General features: G+C 54.5%; 2 protein-coding genes across 2 annotated transcripts; both read right to left on the bottom strand.

The window, feature by feature from the left end:
- Nucleotides 1–206: 206 nt before the first annotated feature.
- CFAP251 (cilia and flagella associated protein 251) lies at nucleotides 207–15,833 on the bottom strand (the record flags this gene model as incomplete). Its single annotated transcript, XM_084297453.1, has 21 exons — nucleotides 207–355; nucleotides 1,272–1,373; nucleotides 2,571–2,799; nucleotides 5,524–5,667; nucleotides 5,879–5,969; nucleotides 7,947–8,110; nucleotides 8,366–8,480; nucleotides 8,849–9,033; nucleotides 9,309–9,482; nucleotides 9,688–9,836; nucleotides 9,918–10,165; nucleotides 11,593–11,778; nucleotides 12,312–12,529; nucleotides 12,785–12,829; nucleotides 13,160–13,237; nucleotides 13,366–13,446; nucleotides 13,790–13,898; nucleotides 14,093–14,202; nucleotides 14,474–14,614; nucleotides 14,794–15,171; nucleotides 15,756–15,833. 21 exons carry the CDS (start codon nucleotides 15,831–15,833, stop codon nucleotides 207–209), a joined length of 3,174 nt encoding a protein of 1,057 aa, XP_084153579.1.
- A 1,054-nt stretch (nucleotides 15,834–16,887) lies between these two features.
- Nucleotides 16,888–20,112, bottom strand: PSMD9 (proteasome 26S subunit, non-ATPase 9). Its single transcript, XM_084297084.1, has 6 exons — nucleotides 19,932–20,112; nucleotides 19,722–19,821; nucleotides 19,166–19,377; nucleotides 18,572–18,673; nucleotides 17,979–18,067; nucleotides 16,888–17,668 (listed from the first exon to the last, which is right to left on the bottom strand). Exons 1-6 carry the CDS (start codon nucleotides 20,043–20,045, stop codon nucleotides 17,641–17,643), a joined length of 645 nt encoding a protein of 214 aa, XP_084153210.1. The 5' UTR covers nucleotides 20,046–20,112; the 3' UTR covers nucleotides 16,888–17,640.
- Between the last annotated feature and the right edge of the window lie 317 nt (nucleotides 20,113–20,429).

Below are 20,429 nucleotides of genomic sequence, written 5' to 3'. Positions count from 1 at the left end.
CAAAAACCCACCCTGAAATAAGTTCTAGGAAGGCTCTAGCCAAGGATAGGGGTGATCTGTGCAAAAAGACAGTGCAGCAACCACGGTGTCACTCTTTACAGGCTTTAGTTTGTGACCTTTAGTTTTTAATAAACATAGAATATAAATTTCACAGATACTTGAGGAGAGGATGTTGGAAAGTGGGAACAAGTAGAGAATTGTGGCAGCTACAATTCTGAGCCTTCACAGATCAACTGTTCATTGATTTTTACTGTTCTTTTCTCTGGCTCGGCAATAGGTAAGCCAAGAATGTCAGCAGTGAACCTCTTTGCTGTGATTTCCTCTGGAATTTCTTCTTCAGTCAAAGCTGCTGCACCTGGAGAGCAGTAACAACAACACAAAACACACAAAAGCAATGTAAAAAGGGCATTCCAGAACAGTAATACTTGTAAGTCGCAGTGAGCAGATGGAATGCTTTTAACGATGTATGGAGTAATCATAAAGTATTGGCTTACTAGCTTAACACTTTATACATTCTTATTGGGGAAAAACTGCCAAATGTGTGAGGCTGAATCACCTTGCAGTACATACAGACCACAAAAGAGCCAAGGGAGCAGACAATTTTTACACTCCATCGGTTTGACATGATTCTAGGATCCTCGGGCACCCAGGGACTGCTGTCGGTGTGCAGTGCTGTGTGGTTCCTGCACAGCACACAGCTGCTGCCAGCTCACCAGGCGCTGCTCCGGACTGGTGGGGACTGGGACATTAGCTGCACAAAGCATGGTGCTCATCAGTGGTCCCAGTGGCAATGGGCAGAGCGACATGGGTGAAATCAGCTCTCTGATTCACTGCTCTAGACCGGGGTAGGATAGGACATTAACTGCATACGAATGTGGTTTTTATCAAGAGTTCTGTTACTGTGGGCATTGCTGCCTGGGTGAAGTCAACACTGTAATTTGCATAGTGCAGGATTCCTTTTTGCCTGTGGACTTTGGCGTGTAAACCTTCCACTCTGTGTTTCCAATTTTGGTTCCAAGCCAGCAGACAAAGAGCAATGCAATCCTGTCAGGTCTCAGTTACATTTCATTGTTCATTTATTTTCAGAGACAGCGATGTAACTGTTGCATGGATGAAGGACAATCTACAGCTCTCTGACTATTCTTGCAATCCCATCTCAGTGTTTTTGACAGCTCTTGGCCTAACAGGGTAATGGGCTTGCAATTTAAATTACTCTGTTTGGGAAGTGAAGCAATCCTGCCTCTGTGCAGCACAGAATGTTAATCCCGTACCTGAGGGATCGCACGTGTCCAGGTCAAATCTTCCTCCCGCTGAATGCCTGCCCAGCAGGGCAGTCAGACACTGCGCCAGCTCGTCCTCTGTCATATGCTCTCCTGTATGTGATGAAGTAAAACCAGCCTCTTGGGTTATGGTGTTGTTAGCACAAAAAAAAACAGAAGACAACTCAAACATGAACAATGTACAAACAAAAAAGGGTAGTTTGGAAAGGGACTTGGCTTCTCTGAGACACAGATCTCATCACCAATCAAAGCACATGATCCCAACACAAGAAAATGTTGATCCCAAGGAAAACAGTTCCCCTGTCTTGCAAGCATTTGGGGCAAAAATGCCTATCAAAGGGAGAAGGTCTGATGCAAACGGCTCTTAAGGCTATGTTGCACTTGCAGGAGCCTGAACTGCTGTTCCCACTGAATCCCCGGCCCAGGACAGACCACAGACCAGGTAGCCCTGTGCCCAGGGCTGTAGCCATTTCTGCACAGAGGAGGAAGAGGATGGTGCAGGAAAGTTTTATCCTAATATCCTGGGATAAAGTGAACATAGTGCTTGTTCCCAGCTCGTGGCTGGCTTGTACCCTGAAGCATAAGGTTATAGATTTGTTATGAAACTGTTCTATCCTATCTAATTATCTATTTATGGATGTTCACACCATCCATATACATAACTAACCTTTCTCACATTGCTTGAATCCTCATTGTGGCCAGGAGTTTTACTGGGTGCTGTGCTAAGTAAAACAGCATTTCCCTCTACCTGTTTTAGTGCTTAGCTGCACTAAAAGCTCCCTGTTTTGACAGCAGGAGCAAGACAATAGCAGCATGTAATTTACCACTCTAGCGTTGGCCATAAGTACATTTATACATGCCTTTACAGTGTTTCCTCTGATTCAGCTGAACGAAACCATGCCATCTTTTCAGCTTCAGTCCAAGACTCTGACCAATTTCATCCTTCCTCTCTTGTCACCCTCTTTTCCCGCTGTTTACAACCTTTCTGGAGACTGTGTGGGGAATGGTAATAAGGGTACACGGGAGGAAGGATACGATTTGCCAAGACCCATACTCATCGTTTGACAGAAAAGATCCTTCAGACCATCAGAAATTTCTAGAGCAGCAAAAGAAGTGCAGCTGAGACAACAGACGTGATTATTCAGTTTAAAATCCTAAGGCAGGTGGCTCCCCACGCCTGCCCTGGTTACCAAGCTATAGTTCCAGATTAATTTTTTGCTGCAGTGAATACATTCTGAAATTGAAGACAGAACTAGCGAGCATAAAACTAATATTAGAAAAATAACTCACCTCTGCACTGAAGCAGCAACAGTAAGTCTCCTCTGTCAATAACTTTGTCTCCGTTCTCATTGTCATAACCAAGAACCTGAAACGCTCGCCGTATGGCTTTCATTGACAAGCCAAACGCAGGCCGATGATTTATATAAAGTTTGATAAAATCCCCTAAATTGATTTTTGTCACTTGTTCTCCGGTGTCCACATACTCGCTGAATTTTACTTCATTTATCATTTCTTCGATCTACAGATGAAGGCAAGGCAGAGTGTTAGACATTAGATTTCTGGAGAGCATCAGGACGGCTTCTGATCCCCCAAATGGTGCCGCAGGTGTCACGGCAGATCCCAGCAGTGCACTAGTGCTCAGCAGCCGAGGATGGACACAGCTATGGTCACGGGCTCATTGTTACAAGAATATCAGCTAAAAATGGGGGTAACAGATGCATAATCATTTTGGATTTCCTCTGTTTGCTGGTGTGGTAGCTCTCAGTGGTGCCAGTGTAGTTGCTCTAGATTTACACAAGTAGAAGTGAGCTGTTTCTGTTCCAAATTACGTTAATGCTAACAGTGTGAATCCTGCAGCACTCTGGCATATCTGTCCCTCTCAGATAAGCGTGTTGCCCAGGAAGCTGCATATTACTGCTGCGAGAAGGGGAAGAAACCATCCCCAGGGGCTGCAAGGCGAGGGCTCCCCATGACTTCGCAGCTGTCCCCAGTACCCTTGCTGCAGCTGTGTCTGCACTCTGGGGACAGCGGGCAGGCAACCCGCAGAGCAGTAAATACACCAGCCCGCTACAAAAATACGTGCACGCAACTCCTGACACAACCAGGCTGCACAAGGGACCTACACACCCCAGCAGGCACCAGCAGTCATCTCCTATTATCCTCCACCCGCCGCAACAGGCGTCTGGCACGGCTCTGTCATGGCACGGGACAAATCTGAAACTTGCTCATGCCACGCACCGGCCGTGCTGGGTGCCCGTGGTTTTCCTGAGGTCTGGTGCCATGCATCAGCCCAGCTGGCAGCGTGCCGATGGGTCCAACGGGCAGCTCCTGCTCCCTGCCCTCGTGTCCTCATGCCCCGAAGGGCAGCCCCTCGCACAGACGCGAGCGGTGAAAAAGCACCGAGAGCAGTCCCCGTGCCGGCACGCACCGTGCGTGCGGCCCCCCAGGGAGGGAAGCTGATGCAAGACCTCCCCGGGGAGGACGCTGCGTTCAGCCTTTGTCCTCGTGTCACAAGTTTTTCCACTGAATGAAGCCCAGGGAAGGGGGAAATCTTCGCCTTATGTTTTCCCCGTAGTGAATGCCGTGCCAGGCGAGAGCAGTCAATTTGACTCAGCTCTGGCTGATCTGGGATTAGGTTTTTTATCAGCCCCACTGAACTACAGACAAAAACACCAATTCCCCAAAGCCTCGCTACTCAGCCCAAGCTGTTCTTTCTCCCTCCTGCTTTTCCTTTATTAAAATACTCCGGAGAGAGATGGACTTTCTGCATTTTAATACTGTCCTGCCTGCTTTGAGAAGCAGACTGTAGGTTGCCTGCTTTCCCAGCAGCTTTGCACCTCTTTCCACGCCTGAAACGCTGTTATGATTTTCATTTAGAGGGGGGGGGGTTAACGGTTATTCTTCCAGAGACATTTCTCAGAGGAATACGTTCTCTCTGTCCCCGAGAGGCAAAAATGCAATGAGCCAAGGAGAAGCTCTAACAAAGCACCGGGGAATAACACTGCAGCCTGACACAAGGACAAAGCAGTCCCAGCTTGGAGGAACATTCTGGGGGTGCCAGGGCTCCAAAGCAAGCCTGCTGCGGGCTCCCTGGCAGGGACACGGCCAGGCAGATGGGGTGGCACCGACCTGCAGCACCAGGGGGTCCGGCACAGTCAGCAGAGACACAGGCAGCCTCCCCCGCGGAAAGCCGAAGGGAGCGCAGCGACTTGCTGCTTCCCTTGGGAGAACCCCTCCTGCGCTGAAGGGCTGTATCTGGTGCTAGGAGGTTGTTATTTAAATCTCCTTGCATCAGGTTCTGTAATTATTGTTTTTTTTGGATGCGTTTTAATTGCCCTTTTGCCAGGTTACAAATGAGGTCTGTACACAATGCAATCGGCCTCGTAGAAAAAGCTACAAAGGGAGAAGCAGCAGCACCCTTATTAAATCACTTGTCTTTGCCTGCCGTAAAATTTGAAGCTAAAAAGCTCTTAAGAAATGTTTGATAGGAAGCTCCTCTGCTGCAACCTCAAAGGCAAGCTCAGAGAGAGCTTCTGCAGAGTTTATCAGTTATGAAAGAGCTTTACGTTCCGTGGGAATAAAAGCTGCTGGCTCCATCTAAAACCGTTCTTTCATCAGCCCGAGACAGAACAAGAAAAAGAGGCTCTGTCAGCATCCCAAAAGCACGGAGCTGGGCACTCCCACCCGCACCAGTAGTGCGTGGAGCACGCTTTGGCTGTCTCCTCCTAGATCGGGCTCACCCAGCACCAAGAAGCACAGAAGTTCAGACTCTCCTGGAAGGCACAGGAAGACCAAAGCCCAACGTTGCCTGCACACAAGGTACTTTAGCCTATGGACTGTGGAAAGCTGGAGACTTGTGCCTTGGGAGCCAAAGGAAGACTCACAGAAATACAGAAGCAGAGGACAGCTGAAGTTGGGACTCTGGAGGTCATCTGGTCCAACCTCCCCCCACAAGCAGGTTGCCCAGGACAATGGCCAGCTTGTCCACAACGTCATTCCTCAGCTTTCTCAGTTCATCCTCTGAAACCCAGCTCTCTACAGCCATTGCTGTTTTATAAGTTTGCTGCCAAATTCTGATCACTACAGTACTGATGCAGACCAGGCTAAATACATTTAAGCCAGCAGATATACCCTGTGAGCCATCCAGCATGGCAAAGGTCTGAATCTGGCCCTCGGGCTGCTCAGTAAACGCAATCATTCTTGCTCTTTTTTTTTTTAATAATAATAAAAACATCTGACAAACCTCTTCCTCTGATGGATAAAATCCCATTGCTCTCATTACAGAAGGAATTTCCTCCAAGGGAATATGCGTTGACACCTGTCTGGTCTCCAGCGCGTCGATGCCTTGGGTGCGCAGCTGCACATAGTAGAAATAGTCTTCCAGCTCCTGCGAGGGATTCAAACGAGACACTGTAAAGTTCAGCCACCAACAGGCGAGGGAGATAAGGCTTCTTTTAAGGTTCACTAACAGGCGTATCAATGAGACCGCTGTTAAAGGCGATCTGGACAAAAAAACTAAAGAAATGTCAGGCCTGTATAAATGAATCTTAAACTCCAACCAGATGTTGCCGCGCAGCGGTCACGGTGAGCACAATTACCCTGAAGAATTCGCCTTCTCGGCCGCCCTCCAGCAGGCTGTAGAACGGGACCAGGTCCTCCCCACCCAGGGACGCTGCAGCCTCCAAGGCACTGGCACGGGCAGAGAAAAGAAGGTGCAGGAAGGGTTCGTGCAGGGGGAGATTTCTCATTTCCCTTTCTAGCCATTGTTCAGAGACACTTTCGATAAATAAATAAAATCCCCCGGCCTCAGAATGCAGGAAGGAGAAGCATTGCCTTGAACCGTGTGTGATTTTATCATCAGCCTGCTCTTCTACGGCATGTTTCATACCCAGGTTTTACATACAATAGCACAGTGTGGGAATTAATTATTCCTGAATGGCCCTCTTGTTTGGGGGAACGAGCGCGGGGCTGGGAGCCAGCAGCTTTTCCATGGACTCGAGCTGGGTGTCTGGCATTTAGCTTTCCTGCTTCCTTATAGAGACATCGAGGGAGACGAATTAGCTAGATCAGCATTTTGAACGTGCGGAGCGCCGGGACTCGGTGTGTGCAAGAAACCACACAAAGCCAGCTCCCCGTCCCTCGCTCCAACACGTTCCTCACCGACAGCTCGGCGCAATCCCTTACGCTGCGAGCACAAGCGGCGGTGCCACAGGTGCAGCCCACGTTAAACGGACACAGCACCTCTCCGTTCCCATTCCCAGGCAGCTTTAGCAAGAAGAATCTCCTCGGTTTGTGCAGATGGAGAAGGGAAGGGAGCCTGGCAGCACCATCTCGCCACAGTGTTGCCACACAACACCCCGTGCCCGCAGCAGGGCTGCAGCTTCGATGCACACCTCCGTTGCGCTGCTTCCACATGGTTTTTGCAAGCTCGGTGCTTTTTTTTTTTTCATAATTAAGTTATTTGGGTATTAAACACAGTGGAGATGCACAAGATGCCAGGAGCAGCAATAAAATGATAATTAGCTCATCAAGAGCTCCGCTCCAAAAACAAATTACACAGAAATTCAATGTTGCCTGGACTCCGGCCAACCATTATAAAGAAGGATCATTTATATTCTATTGCCTTCCTTAAAATGTCGCTTATTCTGACCCCCGACTGCTTAAGCCACACAAAGTGGAAAAGAAAATAAATAAGCCCATTGCTTTCCCATCCAGGTTTCATTGTTCTGGCGCACGGAGGTGAGCGAGCTCAGCACCCTCCTGGCTCTGTGCTGTGCAGGCAGTACCTGCAGGAGCCGTTTACATGGGACCACTGCATGCTTAGCCACAAAATCTGCCTCCTAAGAAGATAAAGGGTGTTTCATAGGGGCAGCACACCCCAAAAATAAGAGGCCACACTGCTCTCCCAGCTGCTGCTTCCTTCCGATGTATGCACATTCACCGTGTGCTTGCAGCGAGCCCTCTGCCAGTGCCCACATTTCAGTGAGCTTCAGTCCTTGGCGTGCCGAGCAATGGTATCCAGATCCTGCCTCATGGGACCTCCAGGAGCACACATCCCTTGGGTCAGGAGCCCGCCTGGCAGGCCATGAAGGGCCACACACCCTGGCAAGGGCAGAGGAAACCTGGCAGAGAAGCTCGCTGCTGGCACGCTGGGCCAGAGCCCGGGATGCCTCAGGAGCAAAGCAGCCTTGGCTCCTTCAGCCATCCCGTTTACTGCAGCCCATTTGCTCGTGTAAGCAGAGCTTTATGGGATTACGGTGGCTTGTCCTAAATCCAGCCTTCAAATGCAGTGGGGATTTCCTCGCAAATGCTGGCCTATCCCATTTGGAGAACAGACTTTTTTGTATCAGCCGTGGCCCCGTACACTCCTCCTGATCCCCTAACCAGATAATCCCTATCCCAGTGGTCTGACTCTCACAAGGACCAGAAATCCCTCAATTTCTTGGCATTTGGATGTTATTTCCCAGGCAGAAGAGACGATGCAAAGAGAGGGAAAAGAAATAGCTGGGAGACCTGGCTTTAGCTGCCCCGGACACCAACAGAGACCTTCCAGGACAAAAGCCCCATTCTCAGTATAAACGCTGGGAAATATTTGCTTCAGCTGTGCTGGCCAAGCAGCTGTGGAAAGCCACAACAAGACTCCCTTCTCCTTCCCGCAGTACTCACTTCAGGTTCACCTCCCATTTCAGAACAGTGCGGTCGTTCCCCCCCGCCGTAAAGACGTAGCGCCCGTCGTAGGAGCAGGCCAGGTCCGAGACGCCGTCTGGGTGGCAAATGAAAGCTGAGGACTTGTGGGGGTTGCCATCCACAGGCAAAATCTGCAGGCCCACCTGTAAGGGGAGAGGAGGAGGTGAGGGCTGGGACTCCCGTGAGAAAGCCGGAGCAGGCGGTGCATGGTTTGCTCTGCAGTGACATTCCCCCAGTGACTGTCACCTTCTACACAAGCCCTTGCCCAAAACTAGGACTTTTAAAGTGTCTCCACTGTGCTGTAGTTCACTTCTCCTGGCCCTATGAGGGAAGGTTCCCTTGACCCCCATGTCTAAGCCAGCAGTGCTCCAAAATATGCCCTGTAAGAGGCTCTGTACCTTGTCCTTTGTAATGTAGGCCAGATAGCATTTCTGGGGGTCTGTAGTGCTCCTTGTTGGGAGGATTTGTATCTTCTCCAGCGGGGAGCCATAGGTTGGTCCCAGAAGGGTCTTCCTAAAAGCAGACAACGTTGTCACCCACTCTAGGGCTCACAAAAACATTTTCTCCCTCTGAAAGGCTGTGATGCATGAGGATGGGTGGATAAGGGGAGCACGCAGGATAGCACCAGATCCCTGTCCAGAAGGGACCACACCGGGCTAAGAGAGGAATTTAGTGCTCAGGGATCAGTCCCTGGGCTGTGCTGATCCTATGGGCTCCTATCTCCTCAGCTGATGCCCAGGCGATGCATCTCAAGGTGGGGAGAGGGCAGGTGGGAGCTCAAGGTGGGGGCTCAGGTGGGAGCAGGGCAGAGGAGAACTGAGACTCAGGATAGGGCTCCCAGGCAGAAGGTGAGGGGGCTTGGGACTGAATCTTCCCTCTACCTGCACATTTTGGTCGTCGTGTTGTAGAGCTTCATTTTGTAGCAGCTGTTGGCCGTGAGGATGAAGGACTCGGTGCCGAACTGGGGGTACCAGGCCAAGCACAGGGGCACGGCAACCTGCTCTACCCTGTCCCTGTGCGAGATCACCAGCTGGTCCTTGCTGCTGCTGCTCAGGTCATATTCCACCTGGAGGGAAGACAAGGAAGCACGGCGATCTGCCAGCATCCTGGACGTGGCAGATTAACCGGATCTAGCGGCTGTTGCAGCAGCCAGGGCGAGCAGCCGGCAGAGCAGAGGCTCATCCCCAAACCCTGGGCAGATCTGCCCCGAGGCCAGGCTGACAAACAGCCAGTGGGGAGAGACACAGAGCTGCAGAACCACGGGCTGAGTCTCCCTCTCTTGTCCAGACAGGACTTCAACCACGACGCCCTGCTGCCCTTCAGGCTCTCGCATCAACATACCAGCTGCCGGTCCTCCCCGAGGCTCAGGAGCCGGGGCTCATCGCTGTCCAGCTGAACCCCAAACAGGATGCTCCGGATGGGTTTGTAGTGGGAGTGGAGCCCTGCCAGGTGTTCCCAGCATCTCTGCCCATTTTGCAGGACTCTTTTGTAAACAGTCACCGCGTATTTCTCATCCTGGAACGAGAGCATGAAGGTCAACATGCCACAGTCCCCTGGGCACATCCCCTGGCTAGCAGTGGGCGGCCACACGTGTCCCCTCAGGGCTTATGACAGCCCTGCCAGCTCTGCAGACCCCCAGAGGGTGAGGGTCATTGCGCTGAGGAAGCACTGGGGCAGACAGCTCCATATGGGGCAGCTGGAGAGGACTGAGCAGGCTTACAGCAGTTGCGAGGTACTCAGCGTCGTGAGAGAAGCTGATGTGAGTCACGGCGCCCCGCGAGAACCTGAAGGCTTCACAGCAGGACTGAAGAGAAATGGCATCGAGGATGTACACACTTCCATCAGTGAAACCAGCGGCCAGAAAGCAACCTGCAAAGCCCACCAGAAAACAATTCCACCACAATCCCTCTTTTGGGAAGCTCCGTGCTTGGCACATGGAGACCAGGATACCTTCGGGGTCATAGGACAAGCACTGGATGCCAGCCTCAGTGAATATCCTGCTAACGAGGTACTGGGGCTGCTGGTAGTCCCACACTTTGAGCAGCCCGCAGTGACTGCCCACGGCAAGCAGTGCCTGCCGGGGGTGACAGGCGATGGCAGTCGTTGCCTTCTTGGCCTCTTCCATGACTTTTTCAAAGTTTGTCCCGTCTGTTGCAACATGGAGCACTGTTGCATCAGAGGTTGAAAGGATAAAGTTCCTGTTTAGTGAGAGAAACAAAATTTGATGAATCAGACTAGCTGGCTCGTGTCCCTCTGAGCGATATTACACAGTCTTTTTTTGTCAACTTAGCAGGACGATCGCTTATGTTTTGCGATACACAGTATGCAGACACTTGTTGACCTGGAAGGCAGGTGGCACCCTGTGTCTGCACCCTGGGGAATGTCCACAGGACAGCACTGGAACCAGTTCCCTTTTCTACTTGGGTAGGCAAGTCAGAAGACAGACGCCATCTGGGTAGCTTTTGCCGTTTGCAAGTCACTGGTGTGTGAGATGGACAAACGAGCAATTGAGGGTTCTCTGAATAGTCCTTTCACTTGTCCCCACACCACCACTGTCAGTGGCTGCAAGTTGGCCTTGCTGCTGCAGACGGGGCAGAGGACAGCTCGAGACCCAGCATGCAGACAGAGCAGCCGCCTGTTCGTCGACTCGGCCGCGCCAGCTGCAGCGCAGCGAGGACGGTCCCACTGCCTAAATGGTGATGGGTAAAGAAGGCATCTGAGTAATCAGTCAAACAGGCCTGAGGACTGAGAGGCTGGGTCCCACACGAGGGTCAGGAGAGGACTGTGTAGGGCTGAGGCAGAGGAGCCCGGCCCTGCTGGACACATGTGGCCTCAGCCAACATTTCCAGCTGGCCCATGGCCACCACTGGTTTCTGCTCCTCTGAACTGGCCTCCAGAGGATGCTGGGTCTCCTGCAGAGGCAGCCAGGCAACAGCAGTCCTTCAGCTTCCCCTTTGGTTTTCTGCCTTTGGTGCTCCCCACAGCAGCCACAAGTGGCAGGAGCTGCCAGGAAGAGGTGCAAGGCAACATGGAACAACTTGGGAAAACACGACGCTTCCCGGGGCACTGCTCCAGGTTGGAGACAAACCTGTTCCACGTGGCTCTTTGGAAAACACATGCAGTGATGGACAGACACTGCCAGGAGAGTCTCAGCAGGAGCAGTGGCCATATGGTTTGCAGCCCCAGAACAGCATCATCAGTCCCACAGACTTCCTACAGCCCCTCGGGCATCGCCACGTCCCCACTGGGGCTGCTCCAAGGCACTGAGCCACGCCGTGCAGCCCAGCGCTGCACCACCCGGATTATCTCGCCCAGCGGTGGTAAAATCTGACTGGAAATAGCCACCAGGGAGGGATTTAAGGGGGGAGGATTAAGGGGCTCAGCGGGAGCTGTGGGCTCGGCATTAGCCCTGCCTGGCATGCCAGCTACGTGACAGAGGAGCTGTGCGGCTCCCTGCCCAGCTGGATGTCCCCATGCTGGCATTAACCAACAATTCTCCATCCTGTGCCTAGGCATCACACCCTGCTCGTGATCTGAGATGTGCTGGGGCCACCAGTTTGTGACGGGCACTGGGAAGTGCCCACAGGGCAGATGCAGAAAGCTGGGTTTATGGGGGGAGGCTCACCCAGTGGTGAAGGGCTGGCTGCCGGCGCTGGAGCAGGCTGAGGCGGCATCAGGAGGCTCAGGAGGGGGTTTGGAGAAGGAGATGGAGCAAATGGGCCCCACGCCGCTATGGCTGTAGCAGGCCAGGAGCTGCAGCCGCCCGTTGTAGAATTTCACCCGGCCTTTCACATCCCCTGTCACTATGCAGCTGGAGGGAAGGGAAAGCTCTGCGTTAGGGCTCGAGAGGCACCATGAGCAGGTCTGGCCTGCCCTCTGCTCCACTGGTGCAACCCACGGGGCAGGGACACGAGGTGGCCGTGGGGACACGCAGCGCCTGTCCCTGAGCTGTGTGGGATGAGTCCCGTGGAAAGCGTCTGAGCAGCATGCTGATGGAGAATAGCCAAGTATTTACTGGGTAGAAACAAATCTCTTCCCTTCTGCCTTTTCTCCGCTCAAGTGCGTGAGAAGAGCCCCTCACAGACGAGGGCAGCAGCTGAAAGGCTCTGCTGTGACCCTGCCATGTCCCCAGTGCTGTCCCCAGGGCTGCTCGGAGGCTGCCTGCTCCCTCTGCCGGCAGAGGCCCGGAGGCTGAGCGAGATGTGGCTGTGTCCTCCGTGACCGTGACACGGCCAAGTGCAAAACTGCAGCACTCCCAGTAGCTCCCCACCGTTACCTCTGCCATTTCTGGGCCGAGGTGCCCAAGCACTATACCCACAGCTACGAACAGTGCCAGCTCCTTACCTCTCCAGCACCATCAGCACCGTGATGCTGCTCCTCTGCATTGGCACCAGTTTGGTGGCCTTCGTGCTGTGTGGCCGGACCTGCACCTCCTCGGACAGGGAGAGGGCACGGGCCATGTCCCACACCACCAGCTTCCCGGCTGAGGTGCCCGTTAGAGCCTGCATGTTGTTAAAGTGGAAAGCCGACTGGCTGAAGTGTCCCACCACGCTGTTGAAGGTCTGCAGAGAGAGCGGCAGGGCCACAAGTTAGTCCTGGGCTCTTTCGTCCCTGCCTGTCCCGAGCTGGGACTACTGCAGGCAGCTCTCCTTGCAGGAGCGAGCCTCAGGAGATGATGCTTGTCCCTGCTTGTCCCCCCCCAGGAGACCGAGGGGGACAGGCTGGGGACGTGGCCACTGGTTTTGCAGAGGGACAGGATGAAGGTGCCACCAGCAGGAAGGTGAACAGGGGACGTGCGGCCTTCCCCACACGCTCACCTGCTTGGTCAAAGGTGGAGTGCTGTACTGCAGGCCGGCATCACTCTGTGGGGAGAGCAGAATGTGAGTCCCTTTGAGGAGAACCACCCCATAACGTCACCCTGCAGCAGCTGTGTGTCCCTTCCTGACCCTCAGCTGGGGACCAGAGCTGGGCTCGAGGGCCAAGAAGGCTCCAAGACCCCTCAGAGCATGCAAAACCACCTTCCCCTCCGCCTGCTCCTCTCCCAAAAGCTGATGATCAGCACAGGGCACACAAACACACATGGGAAACATGGGTGGGACCGGCCTGGTGCAGGCACCTGGCCCCATGCCACCTCCATGCCCCCTGGTAGCACGTTGGGTGCTAGGAGGAGAACTCCCCACGGTCCTACTCACCCACAGGTAAAATATCACCTGGGTTTTGCTGTTGCTGACAAACTCATAGGGATTTTGGGGGTTAAAAACAACAAAATCCTGAAATTAAAAGGTGAGAGCTGCATTAATGCCAAGCTGAGTGATGTTCTTTGCTTTATTCTTTCATGCAAAACTTCTGCATTTATCCAGGCACACTGAGCACAGTCCTAGGTCCATGCAACACTCACCTGGAGCCCAAATTCAGGCCTCAGCTCTATGCTGCACACAGGGCTCTCGGTGGGAGACGTCCACCTCCAGACACAAACTTTCTGTCACAAGGGGGAAACCAGGAGACGTTTGTGGCTTCCTGAGAGCTCCAGGCAGGCCCCATCCTCCAGCTTCAGAGGATGGGGAGGATATAAAAGACTGGAGCAGGATAAACATAGCATAGCCTGACAGCTCAATTTCAGTAAGCACTGCTAGGAATTGCTTCAGTGAAAGCACATCAGGAGCTTTTATCCCATATTCAGACCTGCTTTCTCAGTTCTACCGTGTTCAGTTTAATGAAATCCAGCAAAACCCACGCAGACCCGCTCTCTGCCCCCCACCCACAAGAAGAGCCTCCCAGGCACCCATCACACAAAGCCCCAAAGGAGGCAATGTTTCCCTCACCTGCGCCCTGCCAGCACTGATGGTCACCAGATACCTCGCGTCCCTGGAGATGGCGACAGCGGCGACCCCGCCACCGGGGTGGCTGTCAAAGATGGTGCGCACGGGTATCCTGTGGAGAAAAACCTAAATTTGGGGAAGGGAGGGAGTCTGCAGGCAGGGTGCTGGTGTGGGATTTGGAGCAGCTGGTGCTGGTGCTGAGCATCCTCCCCAGGCCTTCCTCCCAAGCAAAGGGCTCGCCCCCACGGTCCCTCCATGTCCCACAGACACATGGGGTTTGTACGGAGGAGGCTCCCAGCAGCTCACCCCGAGAAGGTGTCCCACACGATGACCAGAGGGTCTGGGCCTCCATCAGCAGTGGCAACCCAGCGCCGGTCCTCGCTCACACACAGGCAAGAGATGGTGTTCGCGTGGCCCTGGTTGGGGAAAGAGAGAAGCCCTGGGATGCTCCAAGCTGGCCACTTGTTTCAAGCATTCATCAGCTGCTTGGCTGTGGGATCTCCTCATCCTCTCTCCCCGGGGTCCTCTGCTTTCCTCCCTCTGTCCCCTCTGAGGTTACAGATGTCCCCAAAGCAGCCAGCGTGCCTGCAGCACCCAGGCAGCTGCTCCAGCCACATGCAGGCACCAGGACGAGGGACAAGGGAAGGTGCTCAGGATAAGGGGAGAGGAGGGAGCCGTGTACCAGACCTGCAGGTGGTACTGCCGGCCTCCAAGGATGTCGTGAATCACAGCTGTATGGGAGCAGATGTACAGCAGCACCTGGTCCTCCCCGCCCTCCAGGCTGTGCACGGCCAGGCTGCTGTTGTAGCCCAACGCCCAGGACAGGCTCTGCGGGAAGAGCAGCTCCTGGCTCTTAGCAGTGGGAACAAAACAAAGGAAAAAAAAAAATCCCCCAAAAAGCTCCTGGGGGAATGGGACAGAGCTGGGCAGGAGAGCTGGGCAGGCCACCACAGTGGCAGGTAGCACAAGGTGGCACCACGGATGCTCTCCTGCCCTCTCATACTCACGAGGGGGTGACAGCTGCTCTGCTTGTCCCCCTGGAAGAGCAGACCCGGCCGGGCCACCCACAGCAGGCTGGCAGAGCCATCGTGCTGGTCGCCCTCCCAGCTTCTCTGCTGCTGCTCCTGCTTTCCGTGACCCCCGTGAGGGCTGGAGATGACCCCTGTGGGGTCAGGCTGTGCTGGGGTGGGTTTGGGGGGTCCCTCTGAGCATGGTGTCCCGGTGGCGGTGTCTTCTAGGGCAGTCTTCAATGTGGCTGCATCCTGCCACCCGTCCCAGGTGCTGAACAGGGTTCTTGGGACCCCTGTCCCCAGAGGAGACTGTGGGGGACCCAGTGGTGCATCCCCCGGTGCTCCTTCCTCCTCCTGGGCAGCAGCTGCGGGGCCCTTGGAAAGGCAGAGAGGTTTGGGTCCGGGGCAGGAGCCCTTGGGAGGCTTCCTCCATGCCACTTCATCTTCTTTTGGGGCTCCAAATCAGCTTTCACCTTTTCCCCAGGGCCCCCAGCTTTTCCTTCTCCCATGCAAGGCACAGGCCCGGTTGGATGTGGCAGCCCCGTTGGGTGAGATAAGGTTTCGTTCAGCCCAGGGATGAGGCTGGGGTCACGTAACTCGCCGGCAGCTCAGGTGCTCAGCAAATATTGATGGCTGGGCAGAGCCTCTGGGAGCAGGCTCCAGCCCCACAGACCTTGTTTAATAACAAAAGTGGGGAAAGGGAGAGCTGAACGGAAACTCCTGCTCACCTCAACTCCCAAATTTGCTGCTTTAAGTCATCAGCAGCTGCTGGTAGGGGCGTTTTGGGTCCCATGGGCAGGACTGCATCAAGTGGATGCTCGCCCTGAGTGCTGGAAATGCTGCAGCACAGGGGCCCCACTCTGCCTCCCCAGGGGATGTTGGGGGTAAATTATAACCAGGAGAAACCCCCCTGGTACTGGGGATGGGGTCTCTGCATCCAGCTGCGGTGCTACCCTCACCTGCTGGGGTGGCGCGGCTGCTTCCTGACGTGTCCATCCATCCTGGGACATCTTGGAGGTAGCATCACTTGAGTCCATCCTCAGCTTCGGCCTCCTTCTGAGAAGCCTTCAAAGAGCTTTCAGTCTGAAGCCCCAGCTGGAAACCTCCAGCAGGCAGGCTGGACATGGGCACTAGGGCTGAGCAGGCAGCCTCTGAGTCTACAGCGTGGCTCTAGGTGGGCACCAGCTACAGAAAAAAACCCTTTTGGTCCAAGTCCAGTCCTGCAAGGACCAGGTTGCAGGCCAGGGAAGCGCGGCTAGGACAAGTGAGAGATGCTCTACAGTATTTTAGAGTTGCTCTGAACTACACAGCCTCCCAGGTGCGGCCGCACAGCGAGCTGGAGTTGGGCACAGCGGGTCCCAGAGCCCCCTTTCAGACCCCATAATGCCCCCACCGAGCACGAGCAACCCTAGCACAGCCCAGCCCGGATCAGGCTCCCTCTCTGCCTGCCTGCCCCGCCATGCACAGAGATTTGCTCTCAGATGGGATTTTTCCACCGTCCCAGCACGTAGCAGCACTTCTTGTGCTCGGCAGCTGGCTCGGCTCCAGCCTCACCTCTGGGTTTGAGCCAGCACCAAAGCCCTGTGCACACGGAGAGCTTTTATAGGAGCACCCCAGGACAAATCCTTCCCCCAGCACCCCACGGCCACGGCCACAGCCCCACAGGTCTTCCCCAGGCCCCGAGGGACCCCACCAGCCCGGGCCCTGCTCACCATCACCCCGCTGCTGCCTCTGTTTGCAGCCGCCCGCTGTTCCCCGAGCAACGGCTGCAACGGCAGCAGCCAGAGACAGCCCAGAAAGTGCTGGGAGAGGTGGCTCATCCCCTCCTTGTCCCTTCCATGTCCTCTCTTTGTCCCCTTCTCGTCCCCACCAGCTGCCACAGAGAGGTGATGCCGACCCCCTGCCCGCAGCACGACCCCCCTGGTGCTCAGCCCCTCGCCCACAACTTGCTTACAAAGCACCAGCATTCGCCTGGGCTTTGGCACTGGAAGGCCGGGGGATCCTGCTTTTAGGACCGTGCAGATCTTCATTTAACCTACCCAAAATGGCCCACAACAGCTGTCTGAAAATAACAACTTCTGCACAAACAGAGAGATGCATCACTCAGTTTTATTGTTCTGGGAGAGTATTATTAAGTTCAACTGGAAAAAAGATTATAAACAAAAATCACCCCCAAATCCCCTTGAAGAGTTCATACACCCTAAAACCAACTAGAGCAAATAATAATAATAATAAAAAAAATCAAGTTAGGAGAACTTTTACAGAGTCATAACTGAACAAAATACTAAAAAGTAAGACAAAGTAGAATTATAACCCCCTATTCCTTAATTAACTTAAAAATAATTAGGCATTCCAAAAATTCTTTCATCGTATTTGGTAACTTCCAACAGCTGTTGTGATCTATTACTAGAGAGACAAGAAAGTGCCCCAGGACTTCTTAGTATATTTTAAGATGTTCACTGAGGAATTTTAAGGGAAGGAAAAAGAGAAGGAATGCTCTGTTATCACCAAACAAGAGCATTTTATGCTCTTCAGAATCGGTATCAAGGGAAGCTTGGGTTTCTCTCTAGCCTCCCTCCAAAGTGATACAAGAAATAAGAGATGAGAGGCCACATCCTGCAACTCTACAAGCTGCTCCTCATAAATCAGCACAATTCTGAACTGTGGTAAGGCTTCACTCCATCCTTTTCATACTCTGCCAGTCTGGCACCTAGATCACAGCCTCCAAAACATTATTTCAGCAAAAATGAAGATAACACGGGAATTTTTCAAACCAGGCCAGAGTCCAAAAAGCAGGCACAAGCTTCATCTTTATTGTTTTCTAAGCAGTGATCATCTTTGTGATCATCTTTGCAAGGGAATGATGTTGCAGCTGAAAAAGAAGAGCGTAGAAGGAAACGTTAAAAGGCTCAGTTCTGAAAGAAGCTCGGAAGAACTGACACAGTTTAAATCAGGTCCACCACATCCCTCTTCCATTTGCTCCCCCTGTCAGAGGAATTAGCCGCTGAGATCTTCTGCCCTGCAGCTCACATTTGACACAACCCGCCTCCCCACCAACAAAACACATCAGGGCAGGCAGCAACACACACGCAGTGAAGCACAGAGCTGGCCCTGCTGCAGGAAAGTTGCTCTGAGCTGGCTGAGTGCCTCACCCACTCCGGTTAAATGAAATAAAAGCCTACCCCAGGAGGCCCTTCCCAGCCCAGCGCTTCGGAGTCAGCCCCAGGTGCACTTTCTTGCCATTGCGGATGACAGTCACGCTCAGCGGTCTCTGGGAGGGGGGAAAAAATGGAAAGAAAGAAAGAGAGTTCGCAACTTCCCATCACCAGGTCAAACCTTTTTTGTGTTCTTCTGCTGAAGCACCAGAAGAACATTACAAGTACTTCAGCAGTTCTCATTCCCACCACTTCAGCTAGATTTGAAAGGAGGGAGCGTTCGGTGGACAGAAAGCTCCATGAGATCTCTCAGTTCCACTAAAAACCATCTGAAGGCTGCGATAGCTTCTCTTGCCAGTCCAGAGGGCTGTGCGGGTGGCATGGCAGCACAGCAAACTGCTGCAGGCAGTGCCCTGAGGTGGAGCAGGCAAGGTGAGGCTCACAGCAAAGGGCACACACCTCTTTGCTCTGTTGTCCAGGCAGGAATGAGCTCAGTGCTGTGAGGGAACAAGGCTACAACAGTGCAGACTGAATCCAACACAGATCTAACTTCCACAGAACAAGCTACAGGTAGCCAACAGAGACAGGCAAGAGAACTGCTTCAGCAGAAGCAAGCTCACCCCTTCGCTGTGCTGCACCACCGTGGCGATGTTCTGCAGGTTCTGGAAGTTGTGCACGTTGACGGAGCCAAACTCCACGATCTCATCATCGACCTGAAGCCCCTGGACAGAGAGAAAGAAGCTGAACATCTGCGTTCTCTGAAGAGAGGTAATGCCATTAGGGCATGGAGCTATGTTACACCATCTTCATGTTGTTAGAAACAAATAAATACCTATTCTCGTGCCCTATTTTATGGGAGTAGAAACACTGATTCTAGAATGATCGCTGAGGCCTTGTGTGGTGCTATGGCACAGCTGAGACAACAATTCTGGTTCAGCACAGGGACAAGTCGCTCCATGGGACACCCCAGTGACACTGGCACTGCCACACAGCTCGCCCCACAGGAGCTTTCAGGATGAACTATGCTGGTTAAGAAGGTGTTTGAGCCTTTGGTAAACACTTAGAATAAAAAAAAATGGGGGATGGGATGGTAATAAATGGTGTCCCACGGGTTATTCCTGCTTGTGATGAGAACAAGGAGCAAGCCACCTGCTCTGTTTCCCCTCGAGGTCTGAACAAAGCCCTCCCCGTGGCTGTCAGACCCACGGACTTACCGAGACGCTCGCCGGTGACTCCGGTGTCACCGCGTTCACTCTGGCAAAAGCCTGGGGCTGGGCCAGGCCCTGGTCCTGGCTCTGGCTCTGGCTCAGCGCCTCCGCCAGCGCCTCCGCCTGGTCCTTGGCCTGCTTCTCCTTCTCGCGGGCGTGCAGCTGGTGCAGGGCCTCCTCCACCTGCTTCATCAGCGCCTTGTGGTCGTTCTGCAGGCCTGCGGGCGACACCGGGAGCGCGGAGCGAGGCCCATGGGAGTGCTGTTTCTCAGCACCTTCACCCCAAAACCGGGATCAGGCACAAGATGATGACCGGGACACCCCGGGGCACGGCTGCGGCCACCACCCACCCCCAGCGGGGCAGGGCATTCCCCACACAGCCCTGAGAGCCACACACAGGGCACACGAACGGGCAATGAAGGGGGTTTGGGGGGACCCGGGGGCAGCTGGAAATCCCTTTAAAACCTCAACACCCGTTAAACGCCCAGCACGAGGCCACCCCAGCCGGGCAGGGGGGGGCTATGGGGGACTATAGGGGATCAGGGGGGCTGACCCCACTCACAGGCGATGCTGTGCCGGGCCGCCCGCACCCGGTACACGTCGATATCAGCCCGGGGGAAGCCCTCGGCGTCCACCAGCGGCTCGTCGGGACCCACGCCGCTCTGCGGGGGGACAGCGGGCGGTCAGGGGGGGACACGGGGCGGTGGCAGCGAGCCCCAGGCTCCCCCCCCGATCTCCCCCGGTCTCCCCTCGCTCCCCACGCCCTGCTCACGTCTCGCAGCAGCTCGTAGCACGCCCGGATCCTGGCCTCCAGCTCGTCCTTCTGCCGCACCAGCTGCAGCACCGCACCCGCCGTCACCGCGCTGCCGGCTCCGGGCTGCGCCATGGCTGGGACGGGCCCGGGGACGCGGTGCGCAACGAGGGGCGGGGCTAAGCGGGGAGCTCCGCCTTCGTGGGCGGGGTCACACTGGTGGGCGTGGTCACAGAGAGTGGGTGGGGTAGGGCAGGGGGCGGGGTTAGAGGCGGGTGGCGGGAAAGTGGGCGTGGCCAAGGAAAGGGGCGGGGCTACGGCTGCGCGCCCGCGGGAAGGCGGTGGCGGGGGCAGCGGCATGGGGTGACAGCGGGGTGGCACTGACAGGGGGTGGCACTGACAGGGGGTGGCAGTGACAGAGGGTGGCACTGACAGGGGGTGGCAGTGCAGTGACAGTGCCGTGGGGTGACACGGCAGCAGCACTGCCACAGGGTGGTGCAGCGATGGCAGTGCCATGGG

This window comes from Netta rufina (assembly GCF_964035555.1).
Source record: "Netta rufina genome assembly, chromosome: 17".
In the NCBI taxonomy this organism is placed as follows: domain Eukaryota; kingdom Metazoa; phylum Chordata; class Aves; order Anseriformes; family Anatidae; genus Netta; species Netta rufina.
This window is presented reverse-complemented; position numbering and strand designations above follow the sequence as displayed.

Bases quoted from the DNA above. Each gene is read 5' to 3' on its own strand.
- PSMD9 (XM_084297084.1), bottom strand. From the start codon at position 20,045: ATGGCGCAGCCCGGAGCCGGCAGCGCGGTGACGGCGGGTGCGGTGCTG. The intron at 19,822-19,931 runs GTGAGCAGGGCG...GTCCCCCCGCAG, and splicing joins GCTACGAGCTGCTGCGAGAC to AGCGGCGTGGGTCCCGACGA. The intron at 18,674-19,165 runs GTAAGTCCGTGG...CTCTCTGTCCAG, and splicing joins AGTCACCGGCGAGCGTCTCG to GGGCTTCAGGTCGATGATGA.